Raw genomic sequence first — 20,092 nt, forward strand, 5'->3', positions numbered from 1 at the left:
TTGTATGCCAGATGAAGAAAGGACATCAGTTAAGATGTGCTGCCCAGGGAATCTACTAGAGACTAGCTGAACAACCAAACCCAAGATCTGGCACTGAAGCCAGAGCAGTGCTATAGAAAGAAGGTCCCTGGGACCCCTCCAGAGGCTGAGCACAATCACAAATGGCGTACATTCTGAGCCCATGGGACTCAGAGCACCAGGTCAATTCTGTAGACTTGTTGCTTTTTACAGTTAATCTCTCCAACACAGCACTGCTTGGGTGTGTGGAGTGGTGGCATATCTAGCAAAGCAGATATTTCCAGACCCAAGAAGACAAATGAAGCTAACTGGCATACACGGAGCAACCTCTAGCCCCCATCTCTACCGCAGACCCCCACAGAATAACATGAGCCTTAATACTGGGGGACTTCTGGGACATTGATTCTCTGAGTGCTTGAAGGTCCACCATTTAATGACCTGGAACTTGATTTTTCTTCCATTTTAATGGCATGCAGGGAAACTGGGGGAAATAATTTCAATGGCAGTATTTCCAATTGGAAGGAAGGCTGTTTATAATAGGATTATATTCAAAAGTCTTTAAGGATCTGTTCATATCGTCCCCTTCCTCACTCTTTTGCTCCTTGCCATATTATTTGTCTTCTAACTAGTCTGTTTTACATATTCTTTTTAGACCATTTTTCAATCTTGAAATAGAATTTTAAAGCCAATGTATTTTAACAGATTTTTCTTAAAGCAAATTCTTTTCTCTTGCCAAAAAACTTTCAAACTACTAAGAGGCAAAAAATGTGACGATTAAGAGTCTGGGTTTGAATCCTGGCCCCAGTGTTAGCACTGTGTAATCTTTGGCAAGTTATTTAACCTGTCTGTGCCTCAGTTCCTCATGTTAACTCAGTATTACCTGAGTTAAGTTATGAAAAGTGCTTAGAAATGAGCCTGGTAGAAAGCAAGCACTCAATAAACACTAGTGACTATTCCCAAATAAATGCCACACGCTAGGTCCCACATCCTGGCCTATACAGCTCTGCCCGACCTGCCTCACCAGCCCTCTCTCCCACTAAACTAAGAACGAAATTTACCAAAGACACATTCTTCTCCCAAACTGGCTAAGAGAAACACAGGATGCTAATTAAGGAATGATCGTTAGTTTTAAACAATTTTATATTAAACAAATGCATATTATTAAACACATTGCAAAATACTGTGTGTTTTTAAGATAAAAATGAGACTTAAAGGAAATTTCACTTGCCATTGGCAACTTTATTTATAGCCCTAGGTTCCCTGTCCTCCACAATTAGGACTATCTTGGGACAAAAGTGCCCTTTCTAGCATCCCCCACTCTCTCTTCATAGACCCTTTTTCACTGAAATGCCTGTTCCCATACAGTTTATGAAAATGAGTCTCATCCTCCTCAAATGCTTCCTTCTCCAAGCACCCTTCCTGGGCTCCCCCAGCCACAACAAGCTCTCTCTCTTCTGAATTCCCATAATGCTGCCTTTTCTCTCTCGTGTCCCCTCATTGCCTCTCCCTTATGTTTCAGACATACCTGCCATATCTTCACCACCAGACGAGGAACTCTTTGGCCTGATGATGCAAACCTCACATGTTCCTAGAAATATCAAGAAATACCTCCCTCCTCTTTATATACTACACCCAGCAAAAACTGCCTCCTGCCTAGCAAAAACTAATACTGTGCACGAAGACCTCAGGCATCTTCTCACAAAGATTTTAATTGTACACGGAAGAATAAATACATATGTCAGCACAAAAATACTTACAGATCATTTTTGCATACTGTCAATATCAAACATTTCATTGCAGAGTGGAAATTCCCATTCCTCTTTTATGTATTTTAGAACAGTAACCAAAGAACCTTGCCTTTACTTGAAATGTTAAACAGAGGCAAAGATATTTAACAAAAATGTTAAACAGAGGCAAAGGTGGTGGCCTCCAACCTGATTTTTCCGGTAGTCCTGCTGTGAATGTCTCAGCACACGGTAACACAGCCTCAGCATATACTTGTAGGGAGCGTATCTCTGGTCCCCCAGATCTTCGAGTCTCAGCATTGAGCCTTCTCCTGCCTTCTCCTTAAAGGGTGCTTTAAGAATCCCAAATACCTACCAGGAAAAAAAACAAAAAACACCTATTCTGATGAACGGAGGTGTATGTTTTACAAATAAATATATTGACTCAAAAACACTTTTGTAATATTTGAGTAGAATTCATGTAAAGGAAAAAGAAGATTTAGAATACAGAACCAACATATTAAGAAACAGAAAAAATACCTTTTAAAGGATTCCCTAAATTGACAAAAACATTTAAATAAAATACTTAATTTTGTTTAGAAATTATATTTTATTTAAAATAAGAAATATAGGGATGCCTGCTGGTGGCTCTGTCGGTTGGGCACCTGCCTTCAGCTCAGGTCATGATCTCGGGGTCAGCCCGTGTCAGCCTCCCTGCTTCTCCCTCTCCCTCTGCTCCTCCCCCTGCTCATTCTCTCCTTCTCTCTCTCAAATAAATAAATAACATCTTTTTAAAAATAAAATAAAATAAAAAATATAAAGATGTCGGGTTGTACCAAATTACATGAACATATTCAAATGAACTAAAAATACTTTCATTTCTGTAGGCTTTATAATTACTTCTATTGTGTTCTATAACTTTCTAAAATCAAAATATAAAGAAAACATTTACTTTTCATCTGAAATTGACATCAGAAAATTACCTCCAAGTACTGCTTCTAAACCTCTTTTGGAAAGAGTTCATTTTTCGTTCTTGGTACATAAAGATGTCGCCAAATCAATGAATGTATCAGGATTCAAATAAATAAAGTGCCACATGGGCAACTGTGTTAGGTAATGACTCACATTATACCAAGGTTAGCAGCTGGGAAATATTTAAAAAGAATTGAGGAATCTAACTCTTTTAGGCAGCAGGAGAGCAGGTAAGGTCACCTAGGGATGAGCTGGTAGGATGAGTAAATTGTTTATGAAAGAGCACCTACACAAGGGCATGAGTATTAATACAAGAAAGCAAAATAGAACGGAATCACCTTTGGTAGTTCATGAACTACAATACAAATTAACGTTACTTCAGTACTTTTATATTCACTAAACCTTGAATTTTATATTTAAGATATGGAAATAAAAGATTAGACATAGGCTGGTTGAAATAATATTAGTAAATCATTCAAGGTCCTAAAAGTCCTTGAAATCAAATGTTTTATACAAAAGAATGCTAATGGCAGAAAAGCCTTCGTCTCATTAGATTTGCAACCTTTATTTTCTTTGAGAGAAATGTTGATTTTATATTTTCAGACAATCAGCTATAGAATATTAATTGGCAATATGTCTACTGTTCTCCTTTCCCAACTCCCCAAGAACACGTATATTAATAACACAATTTTTTATTTTTAAGTATCTTCCTTGAGTTCACAATTAATGCAGAAGCCTATTACTTTGTACAGCAATTAACCAAATTAAAAAAAAAAAACACATAAGGTAGGCATGCCCATATCTGCATATTATCGGGAAGTGAATTAATTTATTGGTGTGTTATGAACAATATCAGAAAGACATAGTATAGGTGCAGCTCTAGACTTCCAGGAAACAAGCTGGAATATTGTACAGAGCACTTGGGAGCTGATGAATAGACTGCCCTACTTTCCTAGGGAAGAGAGGGACAGAAGTCGGAGTAGATGGAGATGGCACTTTCCAAGTTATCTGGGAAATTCTACCTAGGAAATTATTTCAGCACATTTTCTGAAGATAGTCTGACCTGCAGGTTTTGTGAGAGGTCGGCAGGAGGTCGTCTCTAAGATGGCTCCAGTGATCCCTGCCTCCTGGAATTCACACCCTTATGCAAGCAATCCTGTCTCCTTGACTGGGGGCTGGATTTACTGACTCCCTTCTAACAGAACACAGTACAACTGATGAGTCGTTACTTCTCAGATTAAGTTATAAAAGAGACTGTGACCTAGGTTCTCTCTTGGATCCCTCGGAAAGAAGCTTCCGAGTCTTGAGGCCATCCTACTAGAGGCCTGCGAGAATGAGCTGGGAGGCGAATCGTCTCCCATTCAAGCCTGAGATGATCACAGCCCCAGCCAGCACCTTGACTGCGACCTCCTGAAAGACTGCGAGCAAGAACCACCCACCTAAACCACGCCCAGATGCCTAATCCACAGAAACTGTGAGACTAGTATCTGTGGTTTTCAGCCATGAAGTCTTGGGTAATTTGTTACACAGCAACGGTTAACGAACACAAGGACTTTCCTGATGCTATAATTCAAAAAAATTAAATATGCAAATGTAGTACATGAAAACATTCACCTGTGCCAATATGTTTTGTTCCCTCATTAATTTTTGACGTTCTCGGTTTGGCTTACTGATAACCACATCCAGAACTTCTTGTCCATTATTAAGTACATCAGCCACAAAGAAGATGAGGTCTTCCAATAATTTGGTTACAAACCTATCATAAAATGAAAAGGAGATTTTACTCTAATTTTGGAAAATATTTTTTTAATAAACACTAAAGACTGAAACACTGGAACATCGAGAGTATTTTGTAATAAAAATTCTTTCATCAACAAAATATCTAATTCAGTTTACCTAAATCTTTACAAAGAACATGGCTTCTCCAGCTTCTCCAGCCCCACTCCTGCCTCCAGTTCTAATCAAGTATTTGCAAAGACAATTATGAAATAAAGCCACATGAGCCCCAACAGGAGATGAGTTGATAGGCTAACACCACCAGATCCTTTCTATGACTGACCAGCTTAGAAGAGTATTTCTGCTTAAGGGAGAACAGCTCAATTTCTAAATTTCTAAATTCAAATTATTTTTCTACTGTTGACTCAAACTACATTTCCTAATCCTCACCACACTTCTATGTCTCCAATGAACAGAATAGGAAAAACCTAAATGATCTGTGAACAGATTCAGAGCAAGCAATCAGCTGCTCTAAACTGCTCTTAAACTATTACCTGATCTACAAAAACCATAGTATTCTAAAATCATACACTAACATTCCCCTTTAACTCTACATTTTATTTATTATTTTAACTATTACTTGAACTTCAGCGGCATTTAGAATCTGAAGTATCTTGAAAACCCTTCCTCCCTTAGCTATTTTCTACGTCCTTCTTCTATCTGCCCTTTATCATGTTCCATATGAATTTTTAAATTTGTTCTAATTTTTGAAAAATTTTGTCCAGCAAATACATATTCATATCTTTATCCATATACTTCAGCATAATCATTCACTATTATTAGCATGGTCAATCATGATCACATCAATAAGAAAACTAGAATAGAAGACGCTCAACAAATCCAGAGAAATGCAGAATGGATTCAGTTAGGAAACATCTTGATCTGTCTCCAGATTTACCTCCTCAAAGAGAATGTAACTTTCTTGGAGCCAAATGGACATACCCTAATCCAGAATTTAGCCACCTACAGGCAAATTTCAACCTATTTCCAGGAATCATAAATTCTACTCCAACCTTCCAGAGATTCTATGTTTTCTTGGGGTACCTAATTTAAACTTTAACCCAATCTGTTTCTTTTTGAAAATGTGCCTGTGTAGGATTTACTCACATAACCTTTGAGGGCAACCACAGAAATGCCAACTATGATTTGTGTGCATTGAAATGTGGTATGAATTTCTTTTGAAATTGTGACTTAATGTCTTCCAAATCATTCTGGTATTCCTAAAAATAAAAATTATTTTGAGCTCAGGTTTCTTCAACCAACTGAAATTAAGTTGAACTTCAGTTGCTATCTGTTCAATCTATAAGTCCAGTTTGAGCATAAATATATGTACTTTCTTTTAAAATTATCAATATTCTTTTTCTCCTATTTCAAGTTAAGTGTGTTCCAATGTTTAGACATCTAAGAAAACACAACTGTGGGACAACTACAAATCACTCTGCTTCAAAGTCTTCCAAATGGCCTGAGTTGGTGACAGTTAACTGGAATGATGATCAAGACAATGAAGAGGGTTAATGAAGGATCACTATATATTCGCCCTGCTTACATAGCCTGGCTCCTCTGATGATGGGGCAATGCAAGGCAAGAAAACCAGTCTTGTCTTTTGACCTGAAACTGTTGAAACCCTTTTCCCCCCTTTTCACCTCAAGCACCCCATCTGTGGCAAAGCAACTGGGTTTTTTTCAGTTTGGATCAAACTCCAATTCTATACTCAGAAGTGATTTTGTCCTACTAATTCACTCAATCTTATTAATTTGCTTGTACTAAAAACTTTTTGTGAGACTTTGTCATATGGCAATGATACATAAAATATATTTTTGAAAGATATACCTAAAAAAAATAAAAAGTTTTGTGGATTAGGACCAAAGTAAGAAAAACACGGTGATAAGCAAAGATATTGTTCAATCCTTGAAAGATAACCACGACAGAAAGCACATAGTAGGGAACTAAGTTGAAGATGTGAAAGCAGATATTAAAGCAGGGATTTTCCACCTTTTAAACGAACCTTAAAACTTTGGTGGCCCCTTTTCAGCTCTGGCTACACAGTGGTAGGAGGAAAGAGAGGAAACTCATGACAGGACTGGACCTCGCCACCTGTGATCTCAGCAACTGAGCCTCAAAATACCATAGGACATGGACTCTTGGTCCTCAATTTCAGATCTGGCTCTAAACTAGCTGAAACATGCCAAGTAGAGGCAACCATGAAACTGATAGAGGAGATAAGTAAATGCAGAGAAAGGAAAAGCAAAAACCACCCACCTAAGAAGACCCTGCATATTCAAATTCCAAAGCACATGAGGAAAAAGGACATGAAGCCTGACCCATCAAATGTAAAAATCAAGAGGCCGTGGCTCAATCAGTTAAGTGTCTAACTCATGATTTTGGCTCAGGTCATGATCTCATGATGTCATGGGATTGAGCCCCATGTTGGGCTCTGCGCTCAGCGGGGAGTCTGCTTGAAGATTCTCTCCCTCTGCCCCTCTCTCCACTTGTGCTCTCTCGAGTGCACTCTCTCTCTCTCTCTCTCAAATAAATAAATCTTTTAAAAAAAATCAAGAGGCCAATTCATTACCAACAAAATGCAAGAACAATTTCAAAATAACTTTTAAATAAGTTTTTTCAATCACCAAAGAGATAAAGAAAGCAATTATAGACAAAAAAGACAAACATACCTTAAAAAGGCAGATACAAGTGAACAGGTAGATATACAAAAGAACCAACAGAAATCTGAGAAATAAAATTATAATCATTTAAATAAAAATCTAATTCATGAAAGTAAACTATTCTGCACACATTCTAAGAAAAATTAGTGATTTGTAGGATAGTATCAAAAAAATCAATCCAGAAAGATTTAAAAAGGAAAATTCTAAAAGGAGAGTTAAGAGATAAGGAGGATGAATTAAGAGGATCCAAAATACATTTAATAGGAGTTCCAAGAGAGAGGAAAGAGGGAAACGATAAAGAGGTAGCATTTGAAAGAAAATGGCTGAAAACATTTCAGAATTAAAGGAAAACATAAGCATACAAAGTTTACTTTTACTTTACATGTCAGGTGGGGAAAAAAATTAAACTTCCTTATGTTAAAAAAAAAAAAAGGTTTTATTAATGAACTCATAGATACAGAGAACAGATTGCCAGAGGTGAAGGGTAGGGAGTGAGCGAAATGGGTGAAGAAAGTCAAAAGGTACAAACTTCCAGTTATAAAATAAGTAAGATCTGGGGGCATAATGTACAACACAGCAGCAATATTAATAATACTGTATCCTATATCTGGAAGTTGCTATGAGAGTAAATCTTTAAAGCTGTCATCACAAGAAAAAAATTTCTCTAAGTCTGTATGGTGACAGATGTTAACTAGACTTAATGTGGTGATCATTTCACGATATACACAAATACCAAATAAAAATGTTGTATGCCTGAAACGAATATAATGTTGTATGCCAACTGTACCTCAGTTTTTAAAAATGCATTAAAAATTTCTTTGTAAACACACCAGAGTAAAACTTCAGGACATCAAAGACAAAGTGTACAAAATTACCAAAAAGCAAAGAAAAAAAGGTCAATAAAGTAAAAAATTCTATCAGCAAAAGACTTCTTAATGAAAATAAAATATGTCTGAAAATAATGATATTATAATTTTAAAATACTAAATGAAAATAACTGTCAAGCTAACATTCTCTATGTAATTAAAGTAGCACTTAAGAATGGCAGTAAAGTAAATATATTTCCATATATTTAAAAATTCAGAAGATCTATAACCCACAGCCGCTGACTGAATGGCTTAAAGAATAAATTTCAGCAAAAAGAAAAGTGAACCCAGAGAAAAGATGTGAGGAGCAAGATGCAAGCAGAAGAGGTAAAATATAACAAGAAATACAATTCATAGTAAAAATAATTTTTAGAAATAAAAATTTTAATAAAAAAGGTGGTATATCATAATTTGCATGACACATCTACTCCTTTGTAGATATCAACTATTATAAAATAAAAATTTTAAATAAAAACAATAAACACAGAACTATGGTTCTAGACACATATTCTAAGAAAGATGAGGAGAACATCAGTGCATAATTAAACCATTCTGAGATACTTTACTCCCAAGGACAGAAGAAATAAGTATTTAATAGCTTCAAATTTTATAGGAAAGAATATGCAGTTAAAATGTATGAAAAGAACTTAAGGGCAATTGCTAAAAAATAGCAACATAACCTAAAGCTTTTAATCCAGTAGAGGGAAAGGGAAAATGGGGAGAAAAATATAAACTTTACCAATTTAACAAAAAGCAAGAAAGTAGAGGGAAAAGAAAAAAAGCTACACTAAAGAAAAAAATTAGAATAAATCCAAACACATTATTTTGTGGTTTTTTTTAATATTTTATTTATTTATTTGAGAGAGAGAGAGAGTGAGTGAGCACGAGAAAGAAGGAGCAGGGGGAAGGTGGAGGGAGAAGCAGACTCCCCACCAAGCAGGGAGCTTGATGTGGACTCAATCCCAGCACTCCAAGATCATGACCTGAACCACCCAGGCACCCCTAAACACATTATTTCTTAAATGCAAAATAATTTAAAGACTATCAGATTCAATTTCAGCTATTTATTTATTTATTTATTTATTTATTTATTTATTTATTGTCCTGAGGTCTTCTATCTATTTTTTTTATACTTATCGCGCTGTGAATTCATACATAATGGGTTCCAGCAGCTCAGGCTCCTTTCCATTGGCTCTCACAAAGTGTGTTTCTCTGGGCGGAACAGGCTGGAGCTTCAGTTAAACCCAAGTACCTTTCTCTTCGGCTTCCTTCTTTTCCTGATCATTTTCCTTCACACCCTGCAGGCAGCTATCTCTGTTCTTTGAGTGCTCAATATGCATTAATCCTCTTGGCAAGAGTCTTGCCTTTAACTTGTTTGTTTACAACAATTCCAACAGCATGCTGGGTAACGTTGTGGACTCTTCAGTTTTGCCATCGTAACGTTGTGTGGGTGTTCCTTTTTGAACAGTGCCCATTCCCTTGATGTTCACAATATCACCTTTCTTGTAGATTTGCACGTACATGGCCACAGGAACCACTCTGTGTTTTCTAAAAGGCCTGGAGAATACAACAGGGGTCCTTCCTCTTTCCCTTTGTGTTGGTCATTTTGGCGAATTACTGGAAGATGGTGGCTCCAGATGGAAGGGATCAAATTAGGTGAGGAGTTAAAATGGTGGAGTAATAGGGGGACCCTGTGCTTGTCTTATCCCTGGAACACATCTAGGTAAAGTATCAAATCATTCTGAACACCCAAGAAATTGATCTGAGGACTGAGAGAATAGTAGAGGGAGAAAAGAGAGCAGATAAGATTTTTAAAATCTAGCTCTCTGGGGGCACCTGGGTGGCTCAGTCAATTGAGCGCCCAACTCTTGATTTCGGCTCAGGTCATCATCTCAGGGTCATGAGACAGAGCCCCACATTGGGCTCTGTGCTCAGTGGGGAGCCTGCTTGAGAGTCTCTCTCTCTCTCTCTCTCTCCACTTCCCTCTGCCCCTCCCCCCCAGCACTCTCTCTCTCTCATAAATAAATCTTTAAAAAAAATTAAAAAATAATAAAAAATAAAATCTAGCTCTCTGCCACTCACAAGAGACATTACTAAAACAAAATGCCCAGGAAATCTGAAATAAACTGCTATTCGAAAAGAGGATTTAGACAAATACTCGACAAAAGATAGCTAGTATAGCAATAGTACTATCAGGCAAATAAAATTTAAGGAAAAATGACATTGCTAAGGAAGATACTAACTTTGAATTACAAGGATATCTGATCTGAAAAAACAAACAAACAAGGATATCTGATCTGGTGATTCCACGTGGGATGACCGCTATTCTAGATCCTGAGTTTCTATCGTGAGCAATCAGAACCAACCTCAAGCCAGTAAACTGCATAAAAACATGGCCACGGTCTGTGCTGTTCACTACCACATTATGAGCGTGTGTGCGTGGCATATACCAGGAGTTCAATAAACATGACTTAATTATAGCTCTGAACTATAAATGCTGGCAGAAGCCCACATCTCTTTCTGGACCCTCAGAGGTTAAACATGGTGCCGAAATTCTGGTTTATGACTGTATGCATCACTTCTTCCAGCTCTGAACAGCACTTAACCCCCTCCATTCTCTCTCCCTCCCAGCCCCCAGCATGCTCCCAATGCTCTCTACTTTGTTGGCGCAACTATGCACAATAAGATCAGAAACGGCGGGTGCGGATCTGGGAGCCTAGCCCAGGAGCTTGCGCCTCCAGAGGCCATTCCTGGGGCGAGCAAAGGGGGAGCTACGAGACAGAAATCAAACAACACAGGCATTTTGAGCTAGATCTGCAATATTCTAACATCTTCCCTCTGACCTTGTCTCATTCTTTCTGGTTTTGAGTAAAAGAAGATTTAATAATAACTTCATTCTCCAGAGGGGGGGAAAAAGTCAGAGTTGTGAGGTATTTTCAGAAAGAATTTTATATTGCATTCTAAAACAGAGAAAATAATGCAAATCCATTCAAGTACGCCAATAAGTCCCACCATACTGACAGGCAGCTTTGAATGAATTTTGATGGGAGATGACTTTCCTAAAATTACTAAATTAAGATCAATAATTGCAACTTCATAGGCATATTTCTCTTTGCTCTAATGTTTCTCCTCTAAAACATGGGGAAAGAAGCATGGAAAATAAAAATGCATGATCTCTGCTCAGTTCTGAGTCCAGGACCATCCTTCAAGAATCATGAGGGGTCAAGATTCTCTCTGGCAGAAACTGACGAGCAAATTGCTTGGGGTTACAACCAATGAGGGAGGGCTCATATCTGTTCTTGTCCTCTTCTTCAAGAAACACCTTACTGTCAGTAAGGGAGACTTTTAAGTGAGGCTGAGTAAATTTCTGTGCATCTGTGAGAGTGACAGAGACAAAGGAATGGATTCAACCAAAGGAAGCATTGATAGAAAACAGGTCGATAAAAAGTGCTATGTGCACATCGGATCCCGTCACATGTCGTGACCCAGCTCGGATATCTAAGTACCTATCGTCCAGAAGAGCGGGGCAGTTGTTTCGGCTTCTGCCCTTCATTTATTTTCTCCAACAAAGTTTGAGGTACGATTGAATATAATTATTTTCAATAGTTATTTCCAAATTCACGTTTGTGAGGAAAAACAGAGGTAAGAACTGAAAGTAAGCTGAGAAACAGCGATTCCATTTGTTTGCCTATTTGTGATGTTTTCCTACGAATGAGGGTGGGAAAAAGCAAGCTGGATTTTTGTTCCTTTGTATTATAAGAGATACATCTAAAAGTTCATAAAACATAAATGTTTAGTTATGGAATACTTCTAAGGTGACCCCATAAAGCCACCACCCGGAGCAAGAAATGGAACAAGGCAGGAGCCTCCCTGAATCCCTTCCCTCTATAAGGGGAGCCCCACCCTGATTTTTCTGACAATTATTTTCTTGCATTTCTTTATAGCTCTGCCAATTGCTTAAGCACTCCAAAGAAATAGAATTTCCTTTGCTCACTTTTGAACTGTACAAATAGTATCACAGTGAATCTATCTGTGTCTAGTCCTTGCTTAGTCTCAAGTGCATGTTGTTACATGGATGCAGTTCATTTATTATCATTGCTGTACTGTATTCCATCACATGAACTTATCAGAATTGTATTCACCTATTCAACTGGTGATGAACACGGGATGGTTTTTTAAGTCTGGGGTTGTTGATAATAAGGCTGAACATTCTTAAACACGTGTCCTGCTGCACACGTGTAGGGGCTTCTTTTGGACGGATGTTCAAAAACATGCAGCCTAGGAGAAGAACTGGTGAGTCATGGAGTGTGTGTATGTGCGTGTGTGCGTGTGGTAAGAACGCTTATGAGATCTACCCTCTTAACAAATGTTTAAGTGCACAGTACAGTATTGCTAACTACAGGCACAATGTCGTACAACAGATTACCTTGTATAAATCACAGTTTATATCTATTAAATAAGAACTCTTCATTCCCCCCTTCCCACTAGCCCCTGGCAACCACCATTCTACTCTGTTTCTTTGAGTTGGACTATTTTGCAGCATTATTCACAACAGCTAAGATATGGGAACAACTTAAATGTCCATTGATGGATGAACATTTAAAGAAAATGTTATTTTATACATACAGTGGAATATTATTCAGCTTTAAAAAAGAAGGAAATACTGTCGCATGTGACAACGTGGGTGAACCTAGAAGACATTACGCTATGTGAAATGAGCCAGTCACAGGACACACACTGCATGCTTCTGCTTATATGAGGAGTGATTTCTTTAAGTTTGCAAGCGACTGTCAAACTATTTTCCACAGTGGGGCACCTGAGTGGCTCAGTCGTTAAGCGTCTGCCTTCAGCTCAGGGCGTGATCCCAGGGTACTGGGATCAAGCCCCACATTGGGCTCCTCTGCTGGAAGCCTGCTTCTTCCTCTCCCGCTCCCCCTGCTTGTGTTCCCTCTTTCGCTGGCTGTCTCTATCACTGTTAAATAAATAAATTAAAAAAAAAAAACTATTTTCCACAGTGTTTATACCAATTACCATCTCCCCAGCTGTGATGAGAGTTCCAATGTAGGAATGCCTGGGAAATTGACAAAAAGCTTTTTCTTGTTCGAATGTAAAGGTGTATAGCAGATCATCAAGAAGGGAAATATAGAGAATACTTGTGCCCTGGTGCACTGAAAACATATAGACTTTAAAACCACACATGATCAGGGTCGCCTGGGTGGCTCAGTCAGTTAAGCATCTGCCTTCGGCTCAGGTCATAATCCTGGGGTCCTGGAATTGAGTTCCGCATCGGGCTCCCTGCTCAGCGGGGAATCTGCTTCTCTCTCTCTCTCTCTCCCACTCTCTCTCTCTCAAATAAATAAAATCTTTCTAAAAATTTTAAAAATTAAAAAAAATAAAACCACACATGATTAAATCCCCCACTTACATAAAATGAGAATAATGTCCATCTCAGAACTATTTGAAGGAGTAGATAAAATATATTTACAGTACCAACACAAAGGAGGAATGATAAAATTGACAGCTATCAGTAGCATTCCTTTCTCAACTATCTCCAGAACCAAAGTTGAAGAATCAAGGATCCAGTTTCTCTGTGGGAGTTACAAGGGCAGAGTACTATACCTTGCAGATTGTTTTCTAGTATTTATTTTGTGGTACCAGAGCAGACAAATGTGTCTTGAATAAATAAGAATACCAAAACATAAAACTTCTTTTAGGACTTTTAGAACTCTTATAATAATAAATAATAATAAATAAGTAAGAATACCAAAACATGACACTTCTTTTAGGACTTTTAGAACTCTTAAATCTAAATATTAAATGAAGTACAAGTCTTTTATGAAACATTTAAAAGGAAAGGATTGGTGAATAAAAAAACAACTGCCTTCAAGCCAAGCTAAAATGGAAAAAGTGAATATTCTACCAGATTTTAATGTCACCATTTTCATTCACTCACCATGATCTGCTGATTCGGAAGCAGGTGTGCTGCTATGGAGACCATTCTAAATATTCCCTTAGAGTCATTCATTCACTTGAGGTTTACCACAAGAGTTGACAACTGATTCTTGATGATTTAAGAGCCATTTTAAAAAGTTACTAACCTCCTTTCATTCTGAGTTATTGTACCATTTTCCAGCTTTTTAACTGTGGTCGCCAGCACTTTATTTGCATCATTGGCAAAGTCTAAGTCTCGGACCTCAGACAACGGGACAGACACAATGGCAAATGCTTCTTTATCTTCTTTTGTCTGGCAAGTTCCAATCTGCAATGTGTTTTTTCCATTCAGATCAGTTGTGTTTTTTTTTTTTTTAATAACTATGCAATTTTTTTCAGGTCCTAACACATCTTAATACTGTTTAAGAAAAATCGGACAGGAATAGTTCATCCACACACAATAATTCCCACACGCATCATCCACTATGAAAGACTGGAGGGACACACAGATTTTCCATGCCCATTTCCTGCCTTGTTCCCAAAGCCCACCTAGAACCATATCCTCTCACATTTGCCCTTCGGTTCAGTGTCAACAATGTAGAGAGAAAGTACTCCTGGAATCTTCTCCCCTTTCTATATGCTGCTCCTACGATTTGGGTCTGTGTGCTGCATTCTCCGGAATCACAGCCTGACAGCAGCCAAGCCACTTAGTTCAGTGACCAAAGCAACTGGCGGAATGAATACCTGATGAAATTAATTGCAATAATCTCTAATATTGGCAAAGATGGATTGTAAGGGACATGCCAATCACCCCCTGATCCTAATCACACAACATCTGGCTACAAATTAAACCACTCTCAAGAATATTTACCTTCAACATAACAGGTCTCTCTTCATCTGTGTCTATGGGGATGCTAGTACTTGTTACCCATGTGTTGGTACATAAATGCCTCAACCGAACATATGAGTTCCTAAAAGCAAAACACAAAAAAACAGATCATAAAAAATTAGCACACTTACATATTAACATATTTTAACAGTTTCATACATGATATGAATAGATTTCAGACTAGTAATTGACTCGAGTATAGACCAGTCTGGTTTAAGAAAAACTTCTGGGTCAAAGACTATTTCAAAGCATGTAGTATTATTACCTAGACCAGTGGTTCTCAAAGTGTGGTTCTCAAAGTGTAATCAGCATCACCTGGGAAATTGTTAGAAATTCAGTTTCTGGGCACCTGGGTGGCACAGTCAGTTAAGCGCCAATTCTTGGTTTCGGCTGGGGTCGTGAACTCAGCATCACAGGATCCAGCACTGTGTCAGGCTCCATGCTTTGGCATGGAGTCTGCTTGGGTTTCTCTCTCTCTCTCTCTCTCTCTCTACCCCTCCCACTCCCCTGCTCTCTCAGGTGCTCTCTTTCTCTCTGGAATAAATAATTAAAAAAAAAAAGATGCAAATTCTGAAGCTTCATCGCAGTGCTCTGAATCGAAACTCTGAAGGTAGGGCCAACAGTGAGTATCTTCGCAGCCTCCCCAGGCAATGCCGATGTGAGAACCACTGAGCAGCCACCTCAGCTAACACTGCTATCCGATCGGAGGCCCTTCTGTAACTTAACCATCTGCATGTAAAAGCATATACAGCCAATCTTCATTATTTGCAGATTCTGTACTTGTGAATTCACCTACTCACTAAAATGTATTTGTAACCCCGAAGTCAACAGTCAGGGCATTTTTGCAATCATTCCTGGACATGGACAGGGTGGCAAAAAAATCTTGAGTCCCCACTATGCACACTCCCCATGAGGCTGAACAAGGCAATGCTCTGCCTTCTCATTTCTGCTTATACTATAAACAAGCGTCCTTTTCAGGGTCTAGGTAGTGCCATGTTTCTCCACATTTCTGTGCTTTTTGTTGATGGGCTTGCTGTTTAAAACAGTCCTGAGAATAGTGCTGAACAGCTGTCCAGTGGATTCTACGGACAAGAGTGGGATGTGCCTTATGGAGAAAATACTCGTGTTAGATAAGCTTCACTGGGGCATGAGTTATAGTGCTGATGGCTGTAAGTTCGATATTAATGAATTAACAATACATATTAAATAAAACGTCTTTTAAACAAAAATACACATAACACAAGGTTATGTGATATTGACTGATGAAAATATTGGGACCAGAGGCTCACAGGAACCTACTCCCATATTTCTTCTAGGAACAGTGGCTCAGTATTTGCTAATTCAATGAACTGGGAAAAACAAGAATCAAATGTATATGAACTGTGAGGGAACACCTGAGAAAGGACAGCTAGAACTTCACCCAACTCAAACATTACCATTTTAGTGAATCTTTTATCATCATTTCTTTAACAAATATGTGTAAAAATGTCTCTTCAAAATAAGCATCGTGGTAAGTTCTGTGCCTCCAAGTTGCTGACAGCTCGGTAGGAAATATAAGACATAAATAAATCGTATAACATGAGGCAAAAAGCATTAAGGCCAAGAAGACAGAACCAAATAAAACAAGGGCCTCTGGGAAAGAGCGGTTCACTCAGCATCATGGTTCTGCTCATTCATAAAGGTAGATACAACAGAGACTGAGTTTCGAAAAATCTAAAATAGCACAAACCAATCCTTGTACAAATAATCACAAATTTACCACTAATTTACCTTTAATTAACCACTTATCATGGGTCTGTGCACTTTATAGAGAGATTCTTTTACCATTTCCTTATGCAAACTTTTTTGGTTAGAGTTCCAGAGGGACTCCATTTCTGCTGAGTTAAAATCTAAAATGACTGAAGTTATAGTAACAATTGATTAAGATTCCAATACTCAAAAGAGAAGGCCAGCAACCCAGATCAGGGAAAACTCTCAGACAGGATGTCTTTACAGGCTTATAACACTGGAACAGGAAAGCATGAGCAACAGCTGCTATAATGTCAAGATTGGGCAGCATTTCTCATGAACAAGAATAACAAGGAAACACCTTGGGAAGTTCAGGAGGAGTGTTTCTCGAAAGTGCTAGTGCAGCAACCCTCCCTGGAAGTAACCTACACAACAGCGTCTGCATCTCGTGTAGGTACCTTCAGTATAACCAATGCCATCTTCCCAAGGCCAAGTACAATAACGCTCTATCAAGGACAATTCAGAACCATCCCACTAGATCTAATGATATGGGCAAGACTCCTCGATATACCTAGAGAGTGCATCATAGTGCATCGTACTGCAACTGTTGGAAGATAGACAGTTGCAGGCAAAAGAGCTTAAATTAAAATAATCAAATCCAAGCAAAAGAATGTAAGACCTTCTCTTACAGTAAGTTCTGGCTACCTCATTACCAGTTCCACTTCCCCACCTGTCACTCACTTAGGTCCAATTGGTTTCCTAGCTGGTCCTTCAGCACACCTAGTAAATTTCAAGATTTTTCCATTTCATGTTCCTGCTGCTTGAAACACTCCTAATGGGAAGACTTGATGTCTCAAAACATTCAGGTCTTTTCTCAAATGTCCTAAATCAGAGAGGCCATTTCTGAACATCATACCTAATACAACTCTCTCTGCAATTTTTTTTTTCAAAGCATTTTTATTACCCGACCTTCTATTTTATGTTTACTTGTCCATTGTCTCCTCCTCATTTGAATTTAAGTTTGTTCAGTTCTCTTCCCCATGCCAAGGGCAATGTCTGTTAAGTTCAATAAAGATTTACTGACTGAATGATTAAATAAATGAACAAATGGATGAATGGATAAATGAATGAATGAAAGAAACCTGGAATTTGACATAATAGAAATAAATGATATAAGTATTAATAGAAATGCTCCTAGATCATTTTTCATGTTAGTAACCAAAGGCCATACAAGTAATAAGAATAAATAATTCTTATGAATTTTTCAGAATTTCTTTGGTCCTGCACATTTATTTATGAGAATAAAACAAACTATATGAATCTTCTCACAAAAGAGGCATGATTTTTACACACTGGTTCTTTACTTACGCTTGCTCTTTTGATATCACAAAAATTCTATTAACATTATATATTAATTCCTTACCTCCCATTACAATTACTCAAAGAATATATATATACATATATACATGCATATACATACATAAATGTTTGTTTGTTTGTTTTACCTTGGAACCAGGCAGTCAGCTCTCTGAAGAGTTGTGGCATCCAGTTCAAAAAGGGACGCAATGTCATTTCCATGTGGGACTGAGACTAAAGTATACATGATCTTCTCCCCAGCCTGGCGTTTCTTCTTTGAAGTTGGAAGATCTCCATCTCTCTATTGAGGAGATACAAAGTTACTTACTTTTAACAGGTTTCTTACTAAATTCTCCAATTAATCAGGAGACAAGATTTAAATCTACCCATTATTTCTTCATTGGATCAGAAAGATGTCTGTTTCACGTCATCCAGAGAGAGCAGGTCAGGCCTGACAGCCGTGGAGATAATTATTATCAATAGTGATAAGTAACGCACTCCTGGAGAGATGGCTTGATCTGGGCAAATTATCAAAGCACTAACAGTCATAATAGTTGTGTTCCCTTACCTTGTCTTAAACCTATTTACATAGTAGTTTTGACCATTCCACATTTAAAACAAATAGAAGAAATAGTGTGTAGAATCATCTAGATTTCATAAATTCAAGAGTCAACATGGCAGTGTCTCAGAGTTCCTGACTAACTCCCAGAACATAATCGGGACATTAACCTGGAGAGAAGAGGAATCAACAGCAATATTCCTATTCAGTTCATCGGCTTATCCCATTAAATCCAAATACATACTATAATGGCATCTAAAGTGAAATAAAATGGGATGTTCACAAGCAAAAGCCTTCATGATGATGCAAAACTCAGTGAATCTTTCTAAAATACCCCATTTTAAGCTGACAACCACTCAAGATTGGTAATTATATATTTTTACTTGAACGAAGTCTCAATCCCTGTGGAAGAATATGATGTACAAGAAACCAAAAGGTGATACAACAAATGTAATATAAGATTGGCAATTACATACATAAATATAATTACTTACACATAATTTATTGAAAGAAATGAGATTTTAAAATGAGAGGAGAGAGAGAGAGAAAGAGAGTGTCGCTGTACCATCACAAGAAGTTGAATGAAAGTAGGGAAGAGAAAGGGTGTTTGAAAGGCAGATGAAAGCAGTCCATTGCCAACGACAAACAGTTGTTTAATGGCCACTATAACAATGAGATATTACACCCAATCATTCCAAAACATTCACTTGAAGTCCCATCCCAAGATTGTGAATACCATTTCCTTTGTGGTTTCATTCTGATGTCTTCTGAAAATGGTGTGCAAATTGGTAGCACCATGAACTGTAAATGCTCAGAGGAACCCCCAGCGTTCCTAATCAGGAGCAAGACTGTTAGCTGCTAAATCCCACATAGCCCAGAAGCACCTGGTAGCTCCTTTCATCTTTGACTTATACGTCTTCTGCAGAGACCAAAATTCAGAGTTAAATGAAAGCAGGGATCTGGAAAACTCTTCCCAGGTAGTTTGATCTCCATAACAGTTGTTTCTAATCACTAAGTATAAACTACACTTATTGATCAGAAAAAAAGCACACTTAGACTTACTGTACATTATAAGGGAATACAGAGATATAGGGAAAAAATGCAGAAACAATAAGCAAACCATATTTTTGAATTTACACAAAGTTTTTCATGATACCAAAGCCATTGTTGTTCTCACTAATCTTACAACAAAAATTTAAAAGAGAGTAAAATGAATATTATCATTTCCTTCAAACAAAGAAATGACTGCAGTTACTTACAGTTGATGAAGGATGTGGAAAGGGGAAGAGAGGGAAAATGGAGAGAAAAAGTAAGAAGGAGGGGGAAAGAAGGAGGAGAAGGGAGCAGTGGGTTGTGGTAGTGAATGCTCAACCCCAAATCCAACTAGCCGCACCTCAGTTCAAGTGAACCAAAGCCAGGGGCTTGGCCTGAGCCCTCGAACACTCACTGAATCACTCCTCAAAGGGTGGGCAAGAAATCACAGCTAAGAACCTTCCTTAGGCCTTCTGAAAAAATTCTCATGGGTCATGAGACACATATTCACAGTGATCTGCATTGAGGGCATGGAAGTCTGAATTGAAGACAAACTCCGTGAGGGACAAAAACACCCA

The 20,092-nt window shown here is 38.0% G+C and overlaps 1 protein-coding gene and 1 pseudogene across 2 annotated transcripts in view; both read right to left on the minus strand.

Moving 5' to 3' along the window:
* Positions 1 to 20,092, minus strand: part of ITPR2 (inositol 1,4,5-trisphosphate receptor type 2) — a 472,588-nt gene that overhangs the window by 323,177 nt on the left and 129,319 nt on the right. For both annotated transcript variants that reach the window (XM_026502230.4, XM_044385596.3), the window contains 5 exons: positions 18,073 to 18,224; positions 14,822 to 14,921; positions 14,118 to 14,278; positions 4,329 to 4,470; positions 1,953 to 2,114 (listed from right to left, as the gene is read on the minus strand). In XM_026502230.4, coding sequence (XP_026358015.2) covers positions 1,953 to 2,114; positions 4,329 to 4,470; positions 14,118 to 14,278; positions 14,822 to 14,921; positions 18,073 to 18,224 — 717 coding nt within the window. The remainder of the gene's footprint in view (positions 1 to 1,952; positions 2,115 to 4,328; positions 4,471 to 14,117; positions 14,279 to 14,821; positions 14,922 to 18,072; positions 18,225 to 20,092) is intronic.
* LOC130544861 (60S ribosomal protein L21-like) lies at positions 4,484 to 14,111 on the minus strand (annotated as a pseudogene).

Source organism: Ursus arctos, unplaced genomic scaffold (genome assembly GCF_023065955.2).
Source record: "Ursus arctos isolate Adak ecotype North America unplaced genomic scaffold, UrsArc2.0 scaffold_26, whole genome shotgun sequence".
Taxonomy (NCBI): domain Eukaryota; kingdom Metazoa; phylum Chordata; class Mammalia; order Carnivora; family Ursidae; genus Ursus; species Ursus arctos.